Source organism: Solanum tuberosum, unplaced genomic scaffold, assembly GCF_000226075.1.
Source record: "Solanum tuberosum cultivar DM 1-3 516 R44 unplaced genomic scaffold, SolTub_3.0 scf00418, whole genome shotgun sequence".
Classification (NCBI taxonomy): Eukaryota; Viridiplantae; Streptophyta; class Magnoliopsida; order Solanales; family Solanaceae; genus Solanum; species Solanum tuberosum.
This window is the reverse complement of record NW_006239337.1, coordinates 475,507-486,962: the sequence shown is the minus strand read 5'-3', so window position 1 is coordinate 486,962 and position 11,456 is coordinate 475,507. Positions and strand designations below refer to the sequence as shown.

Here is an 11,456-nt window from a genome sequence, read left to right as displayed (position 1 = left end):
GACAAAAGTCTCACATTGGTGGTTAATGAGATGGGTGGACTCTTTATAAGGCTTGAGCAATCCTCTTTCCTTTGAGCTAGCTTTTGGGGTGTGAGTTAAGCCTAAGACCTACTTTAACATGGTATCAGAGCCTCCACGATCTTGGTAGAAAACCAAAGAGTTTCCGCTGCCGGCGGGTGGCTATTACCTATATATGTTGCCCGTCCGGCCAATGATTATGTTAGCAAAAGTTGGGTCACCATGTATCTTTCTGGTGACTATTTTCTCATATCTAATTTGTGTAACACCGTGCCATCATTTTTTTATTTTTTATTCTAATTCTTGTAGCACCATGCCATCTTTCTGGTGACTACTTTTTCATATTTAATTTGTGTAGCATTGTGCCATCATTTTTTTGAGATAAAGGTAACTGTGTATTCACAAAAGGCTCATCATCAAATAAATGATGAGCATAGGTCACTTACAATCTCATCAGAGCATATCAAACTACCCTATGGGAGATTACAAATTACCTATGAAGTCATCAAAAAGTTCTATATCCCCCATCATATCTTGTTTACACCAAAAGTACAAAAGACTAAGACAATTCATTCTAATTTTCTGGATGTTGTTTCTCTTATCCACAAAGCATCTTCCGCATCATTCTGGTGACTACTTTTTCATATTTAATTTGTGTAGCACCGTGCGATCTTTCCGGTGACTACTTTTTCATATCTGGTTTGCGTAGCACCGCGCCTTCTATCTAGTGACTACTTTTCATATTTAATTTATGTAGCACCTTGCCATCCTTCCGGTGACTACCTTTTTTTGCATATCTTATTTGCGTAGCACTGTGCATCTCTCTGGACTACTTTTCATATTTAATTTGTGCAGTACCGTGGATTTTTCCGAACTACTTTCTCATATCTGAGTTGCATAGCATCATGTGTCTTTCGGTGGCTCCTCAGATTTGATTTGCATAGTTCCATTCGTCTTTTCGGTGACTCCTCAAATTTGATTTGCGTTGGGTTGTGCCATCATTCCAATCCTACCTGTATAATTTTTCTTTTTCAGTAGGGTCGTGCCATCATTCCGATCCTGCCATATTATTTCTCCTTTTCAATGGGGTCGTTCCATCAATTTGAACTATCCTATACAATTTCTATTTTCTAGTTGGGTCGTGACATCATTTCGATCCTACCCATTTAATATTATTTGTTAGATTGTGACTACTTTTAGCCATCAAATCTAATACTCTGGTGTATGAACATGTTTCGACCAATTTTTCGGTGACTTTCTTCTCTAATATCGACTCGTCTATTGATTCCAACATGATCCATATACTTTATGCTAGATTTTGAGCACTTACAACGACCGTTGTATTGTGAAGAAGTCTATATGGGAGTTTAGTAGCCTTGTATGTTGATTACGTAAGTCACTATGGTTTGAACAGTCTTTGCAAGTTTGGTTTGGGAAGTTCAACATTGTAATTTTATCACTCTGTGTTTTATCGACATTATGCATCAAATTCAGTATTTCATGAGAAGATTAAGCACATTGTGATTGACTGACATTATGCATCAAATCAAATCCAGTATTAATGAGAAGACAAGCACATTGAGATTGACTGTTAATTTTGTGAAGTCGACTGATCACAGATATCTCACTATCTCACCAGGCCCCTCATTGGTCCTCGTATTAATTACATATGTAACAAGCTAGGTACATGAATTGTATGCACTAGCTTGAGGGGGAGTGTCAGAATAGGAATAGGTTTATACAATCCTATTAGAATAGGAATAGGTTTACACAATCCTATTAGAATAAGAATAGGTTTATACAATCATATTTAGAATAGGAATAGGAAATAGTATCCTACTTGGTAAAGGATTGTATTCTAGTGTCTATAAATAGGGTCTCAATGTAATAATGTAGACACAACAACAATTCAATAATATTTTTTCCTATATTTCTCACATAACATGGTATCAGAGCAGGGTCCGTCTCACCCGATGTTGGGGTCCCCCAAAATCAAAATTGCCCACGCACCAGATGCTAAGCACTGGGCGTGAGGTGGAGTGTTAAAGAATGACAAAAGTTCCACATCGGTGGTTAATGAGATGGGTGGACTCCTTATAAGGCTTGGGCAATCCTCCTTCCTTTGAGCTAGCTTTTGGGGTGTGAGTTAAGCCTAAGACCTAATTTAACATGAACAATCTCCTTCACATCAGTTCTAATGTGTTTCCAATAGAACAGTGTGAGTAACCTTTCCAAAGTAGCTTGCACCCCAGAATGGCCACCTTGAGGGGAAGAGTGCTATAGAGCCATGATCTCCTTCCTTAACTGTTGAAACCTTGCCTACAAACAGTCTTCGCTATCATAGACTGATAAGGGCATAAGGCTTCATGTCTAGATGAATGAGACTTGCTAATAAAGGCAATGAGGTGTCCTTCCTGCATGAGTACAGCTTACTAAGGGAAGAATTGGCAACTTCTGGAGGAAATCACAGGGACAAATCCCTTGTAGTGCAACCTGAAAGAGATGAATTACCAAATGTAAGGAGGCAGTTTGGTGAAAGGTCTCAAACGAGAAGAGTGCAAGCAGTTTCAGTTCTTTGATATGGACAACAATCCCCTACATAATGGCCATTACTAAAAATTGAAAGCATTGAATAACTAGTACTTAATAAGTACTATTAAGACAATTTGATTCTAGTTTTGAGACTTGGTTAGCAACACTATGTAATATTGTATCGTAAATATTTACGTTCCCATTTTTAGGTTAAAATTATTTTAATAATTATGAAAAATATATTGTTTGCTAAGGTGGGCCGGCCTAACATAGCCTTTTGGCCACGTGAGGCTGGACTAGGCTAGCCATTTTTAAGTCCCATCAAAGTGCCCATAAGGGCTGGGCTAGGCTGGGCCAGCCCATATTGACATATGACATAGTCAGGGCGATATGGCAAGGTGCTAATTTAATGGACGAAAACCTTTGGAATTGCTGGGCTAGAGGCATACATTAATTTTTATGAGAAGTTATGTTACAGATCCTATCACTTGGAAACAAGAAGCCATCTGAAATCTGCTTTTGTGCCTTGCAACCCTTAATGACGTTTTCTCCCCATGAAGAATGCATCTCACTGATTCATAATTATTTGAATGGACGCTGTTTATTCTTCTAAGCATAGCATAGCATGTTCTGTGATAAATCCTTGACTATCTAGGTGCTACATGTTGATTTAGCAGTTAAATAAAGCAATGAGATTAGCTTTCCCATTCATAGTTTGGTGATTCTTTCTTCTTTTGCTTCAGAATAGAGTCCCAGGAGAACCTTTTGTTGCTAAGTCCTCAAAAGAGGCTGAAATGGAAAAGCTAATGCGATCCATGCAGGTAATTCTGTTTATCACGAGAGTCAACTGCATGTTTCTTTCTATATTAGGCCTGTTATTGAAAATTAGAAATTTACAACATTTTGCTTCAGGGTATGCCTGGAGCCCCAGGTATGCAAATGTATTCTAGGGAAGATTTAATGAACCAAAAGTTTGGTGATGAAGATGCTGATGATGACGACGATGATGATGAAGGAGGCTTCCCGTCAAAACTGGTACAAACGAGTAGTCTCTTTTCCTGTTAAACTAATCAAAAGTGCTCAACTAATATGGAAATTATCTGCAGGGGAAGGTTATTAAAGAAAAAGAAAGTAAGAAGAATGATTGGAAGCAACGGATCACAAAAGGAATTCAGGATACAAGTGAAACTCTGAAGAATCACGCTAACAGAGTATCCCACAGGATGAGAAAGTGGTGGGGAACGAAGAAAGCACAATGGAAGAAGAGTTCCAAAACCGGTAAGGGAGAGCTATAATGACTGCGAAATCCCTTTCTCCTCCTTTTCTTTTCTCCCATTAAAATGTAGTCTTATGGAGAGACGGAAAATATGTAATTCTCATCTTACCCACGAGATTTTTGTTTCTCTGCTACCATCTTGGGTCTTGATACTTTCGATGAGTCTTCTAATCTTGTTAGAGATTTATATACTAGTAAAAATGTAGAGAACTTCTAGTACTTTGTTGTTTTTATAATGAAATCTACATTATATAATACCACATACAAGAACTTAGCATGTGTTTGGCCATAGATTCTAAGTATTTTTTTAGTTCATTTAGAATTTATGGAGTTGGAGTTGTGTTTGGTTATACTTTTTGCAAAAAAATATTTGAAATAATCGTTGAGCTTGAATGTACAATACAACTTCAACTAGATTTTACACAAATTTCATAGTTAATTATATCATATTCCTATTCTTTTTCAAATTACACAAATTCCTTAAATTTGGTGAAATTCGGATACATCTCAAAACGTTCTGATACATCGCATTCCGGTTTCTGATACATAACATCTTAATACATCATGTAAAGTAATGTATCCGATCGATAATTGCATAAACTGACGTATTCAACCTATACATCGTGTAAAGAGATGTATCCGACAAATACATTGCATAAAGCAACATCCAATACATCATGTACGTCCCGATACATCGCATGAATTGATATATCCTACCAATACATTGCGTAAAGTGATGTATCCGCATGATACATCATGTCTCAACTTTAGATACATCACTCAATGTCTAAATACATCATGTCCTGACATCATGTAAAGTGATGTATCCAACGGATAATTGTGTAAACTGACATATCCAACCTATACATCGCGTAAAGAGATGTATCCAACAAATACATTGCGTAAAGTAACATCCAACAATACATCACACGAATTGATATATCCTACCAATATATCGCATAAAGTGATTTATCCGCCTAATACATAACATAAAGTAGGAATTTTTGTAATTATTTAAATGATATGAAATTTTAGAAAATATAATAAAATAAATAGTTTATTTAGGTAATTACCCTAAAACCAAGAACTGAACCAACAAATTATTATTTTTTAAATCGCTATGAACTGAAAGCAAGGATCCAAAATCAAACCCAATTAATTCAGTCCAGTTACGCATCCTTTTTCCATAAAATTGTCCTTTAAGGCCTCAGATACAAAATGCAGCCAAAATAAACTTGGTTGTGTAACAGACAGCAAATAGAAAGGAAAATAACCCACAGCTGGGTAGGACAAACAATCAGCAGAAATAATAGGCATAAATACGCATTTGCCCTTTGGAAAGAGTAAGCTGGGTTGTAAATGATCAGCTCTGAATATAAGCTATGCAACACCGTTCTGCTTTACGTCAAAGTGGGACAAGCAGAAAAATGTATGCTTTCCAACACGAGCATCATCGCATTCGATAACACTGAGTTCTTGAAACAGAACAACGCTGACCATTTACTGAATACTTGAGCATTATATCAAGATCTCGAGGATTCTTCTTGTTAGACGCCACAGTCATACTCCCAACTACAGCTTCCCCTTGGCATACAGTAAGCACATCTTCCAGGTAGAGAACCGTTTGCTTCCAGTGTGTACCCCGAGACCTTGGTCCTGCATATTTACTCTCATGGTCAGAAATAGCTTATACCATATTTCCCCCTTTTCCTCAACTTTTTATTTTATTCAGACAGGGTAGTTGACTGGACTTTAAGTGAGTTAATAAGTTTTCTATCTCCGGTTTCAAGAGGAGATATACATGTCCATGATATTCATACAAAACTAGATAAATGTATCTTCAGATGAAATAATTAGAACGTACTCCCTAGTCCATACTAAGTGAATTGTTGGGGGGGCATGACACACCCCTTGAGAATAAAATTTAAGGACATAAATTAAAGACTACTTTCCACTATTACCCTTCTGATTACTCCCAAATTATTTTCTTAGAAAATGTTAAGTAGTTAAGAACCTCATTAAATGAAAGGTAAACATGGGAAAAAAAGTCTCAACAACTTTCTTGAACTTTGAACAATTCACTTATTTTGGACTATGAACAAAGTCGCAAAAATTCACTTCTATGAACCTGAGGAAGTCAGGGAGCTGCACAGGTGGTCCATTGGTGTCACCTTAATCCCCTCCCTCCTGCCCTTGCCCAACAAACCTCTCTCCCTCCCAACCCAACACAAACAACATGAAACAAAAACAAAAGATAATTGCACAAAAGTTCAACAAAAGCTAACACAAATAATAAACCTGTGGAGAAGCCCGTCAATTTGTGACACTTCGTGAAAGAGACATCAAAGTAAGCTACAAGGGCATGGATGTAATCGTCACGTTCTGCGACTAGCTTAAACGGAACTGTGAAGGAAGCATCACCAGAAGCCATCTTAGAGATATCCATTGTCTGTAAAAATAAGGACCCCGTTGTAAGTGAAGTAAAAAAGACAACTCCACAGCACAATTTCGGGATACTCAATATAGCAACTTTGAAGACATTTTTTTGAAATGGAGTTTGAAGACAACCATATTTGATCCAATTACCTTGAGTAACTGGCAATTTGTAACAATCTGCTTCTGATCTACATTATCAACAAGTGGTTCCATTATAGTTTGCTTCCGTAAGCAGCTCATATCAAAACCATACACACTATTCCAAACTGCAATAGCATGTAAAAAAGATTGGAATCCGGGTGACAAATTTAGCCCAATAATGAAGAGGACTGGTGCAACTGAAAAAGTCCATGGGAACGTGCATATTAAATGCAGAAGTCAATATCCATCAAGTAGAAGATGTGAAAAAGATCAATCTCACATTCGATTTTCTCATCCTTGTAGTCAGCATCTTCAATTGCCGTTAAATACAAAGAAGCTTTATCTGGTAGCACAAGACCATCTTTTACCTGTACAGGCGGGAGAAAGGGTATATAATTAAAAAAAAAAAAGGCCTTTTTTAGTTGAGCTCGCCAACCAACGAGTCACCCAAGAAAATTGAAGCAAATAGGAGAACGCCAGAAAGTTGGTTTGGAAATTAAATCAGCCAACCTGGGGAGCTCTACTTAAAGCAATAATGAGAAAAGGTTCATTCGAAGAGGATAAAGCACATTATCCAGTCACTAATTTCCAGTGACCCCAGGTCTTTAACATAATACAACCCAGCCAAAAACTAGGGGGTACTAAATTCTCATTGTCTTAAGAAAAAGCAAATTTTCCAAATTTGAATTACAGGTACCCATTTTCATTATCTTAAGAAGCCAAAAAACCAGTTTTTCAATCATTACGTGGGTAAAACAATTAGTCCACTTATGCTACAACTTTCTTTTCAATTCTCGGACCTCAATGGAGGAAATAAATTGTCATACAAGCACTCTAATAATCATTTCTGCATACAAACACCTTGAACTCAGCACAACCAAGAACAAAAACATTTTTTCTTGAATAAAATGTGCACCTTAAAGATAATTCCTTTTTTGGTGGCTGTGGGGGTTCATCTTGGTATTGGATGGAAGGGAGAAGGATCAGCATGAAGATGTTGATCAATGCAGGAAGTGTGATGATGGCTGAAATATGTTTGTCTGGTGGGGATGCCATGTCGGGCAAAGTCTAGATTAGCACTCAATGGTAGAATGCAACCCACGCCTTTTTTCTTTGAACCCGTTGCCAAGCTCAATCAATAAGCTTGGTCTAATTAATATAGAAGAGGTTGCGCATGTCACAGTGTCATGGCTTGGAAAAGGACAAGGGCCCTCTTCGTTATTCCCCACTTATATTTCATCGCTATCAACACTTCTTCCTGCTCATACCTTTTACTTTTCCATCATTTCCATTCTCCTTTAAAAAGGCATCATGAGCTGCATGTGTCCAGGTTCCCATACAGTATGTCAAAAGCCTTTTATTTGCACTAAATATTCTATTAAGTAGAAGTAATTTTTTTACTACGTTATATATAGCCATAATAACTCAAGAAAGAGATACTTATGTAAGTGATGCCAGCCAAAAGCCAAGGAGATGAATTTGAAGATAGGCATCTTATTAATAACTCTGGTTGTAATTAGCTCATGGCATTTACTGTAATAAGGCACACAAAGGATTACAAATTCCATGGGGAAATTCTATTATGGTTAAAATAATAAATACATGTAAACAGTATCTACATAAAACATAAAATCGTATCAGAAGAGAGCCTAAATTTCAAGAACAGAATGTTGCGTTGAGCAAATGCAGCAAGTACCAAACAATCACGAGTAGAAGCAACTTTTTGAAGTTCACAACTAAAAGCAGCTTACCAGCCATTTGTCACGAGCATACAAGACTGTATCTAACATGTTCTCATAAAGAAGAAAGTATCCCATCCACTCAGAAATAATTATATCCACTTTTGGAACCGGAAGGTCAATCTCTTCTACCTTTCCCTTGATAACAGTTATAACTGAGAAAGCAAACAGACTCAGTAAACTAGATAGTACAAAAGCACACAGAAAATGTGTCACAAAGTTCATGACTTGGTGATAAAATCAGCTCACCATCTGAGAACCCATTGAGTTTTACAATTTCTTGGGCCATATCAGCCATGCTGGAGCACTCAATCTGAAAATATCAAAATGGCAAAGATAAGTCTGATTGCATTTAGATAGTTTAGCATTAGCTTCTTCAGGCTAACAACTTTGTTCAACATTAACTTACAAAGTCATGCCGCAACATCTCAATAATGAAGAGCATAGTAAATAGCATTTGAATATCTAGTGTGTGGTGACCAAGACAGCCACCATGTTACAATCAAGAATATACATGATATAGAAGTGATACTATGGCCCAAGAACAAGAGATGGACTCCATACCGCGTAAACATGTTTGGCGCCAACTTTTGCACAAAAGAGTGACAAGATTCCCGTCCCAGCACCCACATCAAGTACCACTTTATCCTTGATTAAGAAGGAGTTTTTGTAAATAACATTTTGGTAAGTCTTAGTTCTCACCACGTCCTTTAACATCTCCTGTTACAGAGTAAGAATTACAATTAGAACCATGAATGTAGACTATTAAAGCAAAACCTGAGGTAGCGTCAATAGCAGGCCACCACACCCTAAGATGATATATGAGTACTTACTTCATGAATACCTGCAAAAGCATCAATAGAAGGTAGGAGAAATTAGCTTCTATAAGTGATAACAAACTAAAAGACATCACCGTTATGAATTCAATGGTCAAGAAGTTGCTACAACTGACCATTGACAAGACAACAACTCAAGGGAAACCTTTTTATAGTTTTTAATAAGAATTTGCTTATATATATTGTCTCTATTTAAACGGGACCTTGTAGATTTTCTTTCCAAGGACAGAGGTACATGTGACATTGCCACAGGCGGAGGAGTTTGAAGAACAGCATGCCAAACGGCATGAGCATAGCAGCAAGAGGAATACCAAGCAATGCATTGAACCTAGGTGCATAGGTCCAGTTGTTATCAACCTCCTCAGCACCGTCATAAAGATTAGCATGGAAACCAACAATTTCAATCTATGCCACAGCTTCTAACCAATTAATAGTACTTTTAAAAATTCCATTAGCAGGACATATTTCTGCGCTCTTCTAGAGGGAGTATTTTGCTTGTCTAAGCACAACTATATACTTTTACTGCACAATAGAGAAGGGTCGGGTGCTCAGGAGGTTTATACAATACAGTCTCCAAGTTAAGTACTAAATTGACTCTTCCAAGGCTAAAAATTACTCAACCAACCTACATCCCAGCACATTCCACGAATAACCCAACAAACGCATATATAACTGCATCAAGAAGCCATAAAGGAGAAGAAACCAGAGAAGAGAAATGTGAAAGGTCAAGAGATAAGTTACCAAAGTGAGAATATGAGTCGAAGTAATAGTCAGCGCTAGTCTTGTCGCTGCCCACAATAGAGTCGTCAATTGGGTCACACATGGAGGTATCTTCCTCCACCTCAATGTTGGAGCTTTCATCCTCGTACTCAAATTTCATCTTTGATGATGTGCTTCCCGAGTTCTGATTTTCATAGTTACTTCGACAATCCATTTTCTGAAGAATGCTCTCCAAGTTTAGGGTTTAAGAACAAAGGGTGGCTCAGCTCCTGTCTAGGGTTTATGGAAGGATTTCTCAGCTCTCTCGGCTTTCCTTAGCTTTATAGCAGGGGAAATTACAAGTATAAGCAAATATATACAGATTAATTATAGTTATAGTTTGCCTTAATTACAATTTGCAACTTATTTTTAGTTATAATTATGCAGTTCAGCTTTTTAATTTTGTATAATTGACACGTTTGTATAATTTGGAGTTTGTATAATATAATTTGTATAACTTTTGTATAATTCGAAATTTGTACAATATAATTTGTATAATATCTTACACTTCTGATGTTTGTAATTGTATAAATTCGTTATTTCAAGTTTATACAAAAATAACTGAATTATACAAATGTACCCGCGAATTATACAAACGAGACAACTTAAACTGTAGCTACATCCTGTAAATATGCAAACTATAGCTATGGAGCGTAATTAAGTTTATTATGCGGCTATTTGTAAAAGTTTCCCATTATAGTAAACCATTTTACACAACTTGACCTCCCGGTAGGCTCTTCACAGATAATCAACTAATCAAGAGGGAAAGACACAAGATTTTTACATGATAGGTCAAGTTTTAAAATTTATTTATATAAGTAGCATTTTTTTTTGGGAAAAGGACAAATATACCTCCGAACTATCGTAAATGGTATGCAGATATTCTTTGTCATACTTTTGGGATATTGATGCCCCCTGTCGTCTAAAAAACTAGAGCATATATATCATTTATACTAACGGACATACACGTATCATAATCTTATCCACAGATCTGACATTTATTAAATATCGGATCGATGAATAAGACTGTGTCATGTGTCCCTATTTAGTCTTCCGTTAAAGTAAAGGGCATATATGCTCTAATTTTTGGACGGTAGGGGAACCAATGTCCCAAAAGTATGACTGAGAGTATCTGCATACCATTTACGATAGTTTGAAGGTATTTTTGTCCCTTTTCCCTATTTTTTTTTAATTGTAGAAGTAACACATTTATTTGTGTAGGTGGTTGTTTGGATCAACTTATTTTTAGATGTTTTGAACTTTTGAGTAGTTTTTAGTTTTGGATGTGTTTGAAAAAGTTATAAAGTATTTTTAAGCAATTACTTTTAGGCCAATTTTTTTTAAAACAAGTCAAAATTTAAAATATTTTTCAGAATAAATACTAAAAATGTTGTGGAATCAAGGCAAGATGACTTGAAAAATCCTTCTATTTGTCCTGATTTGACATTTTGGTTCTTATACTTTATGAAGTTTCATTCAGACACCTTAACTTAATTAAAGCAAGCATTTTAAAATTCTATAATCATTGATTGAGCTTATGTGGCAATTTAATGACCGAGTTAGACAAAATGTGTGAGTTTCACTCGAATAAGGAGGGTTAATATACAAATTTGACTAATAAAGACCGACAAATTTTTTAAAAAGTAAAAGTAAAAGTAAAAAAAAGGTCCCTTTTTTCCTCCCCTTCCCTTTCTCTTCTGCATCTTCCAACAACATATA

General features: G+C 36.4%; 2 protein-coding genes across 3 annotated transcripts in view; one reads left to right on the top strand and one right to left on the bottom strand.

Annotated features, from left to right (window-relative positions):
- LOC102585684 (uncharacterized) overlaps nt 1-4,103 on the top strand; it is a 6,693-nt gene extending 2,590 nt beyond the window's left edge. The window contains exons 5-7 of the mRNA XM_006362708.1: nt 3,294-3,371; nt 3,463-3,585; nt 3,657-4,103. Coding sequence (XP_006362770.1) covers nt 3,294-3,371; nt 3,463-3,585; nt 3,657-3,845 — 390 coding nt within the window. The 3' untranslated portion in view covers nt 3,846-4,103. The remainder of the gene's footprint in view (nt 1-3,293; nt 3,372-3,462; nt 3,586-3,656) is intronic.
- An 861-nt stretch (nt 4,104-4,964) lies between these two features.
- Nucleotides 4,965-10,006, bottom strand: LOC102585349 (probable protein arginine N-methyltransferase 1). Of its 2 annotated transcripts, XM_006362707.2 has the most exons (9): nt 9,720-10,006; nt 8,976-8,986; nt 8,707-8,862; nt 8,392-8,455; nt 8,155-8,297; nt 6,684-6,771; nt 6,413-6,528; nt 6,125-6,275; nt 4,965-5,482 (listed from the first exon to the last, which is right to left on the bottom strand). In XM_006362707.2, exons 1-9 carry the CDS (start codon nt 9,910-9,912, stop codon nt 5,277-5,279), a joined length of 1,128 nt encoding a protein of 375 aa, XP_006362769.1. In that variant the 5' UTR covers nt 9,913-10,006; the 3' UTR covers nt 4,965-5,276. The 2 variants fall into 2 exon arrangements, with proteins under 2 accessions (XP_006362769.1, XP_015158641.1); XM_015303155.1 differs by lacking the exon at nt 8,976-8,986.
- Nucleotides 10,007-11,456: the final 1,450 nt, after the last annotated feature.

Bases quoted from the DNA above. Each gene is read 5' to 3' on its own strand.
- LOC102585349 (XM_006362707.2), bottom strand. From the start codon at position 9,912: ATGGATTGTCGAAGTAACTATGAAAATCAGAACTCGGGAAGCACATCA. The intron at 6,772-8,154 runs GTAAGCTGCTTT...CCGCCTGTACAG, and splicing joins ATGCTCGTGACAAATGGCTG to GTAAAAGATGGTCTTGTGCT. The intron at 6,276-6,412 runs GTAATTGGATCA...TTATTTTTACAG, and splicing joins CAAATTGCCAGTTACTCAAG to ACAATGGATATCTCTAAGAT.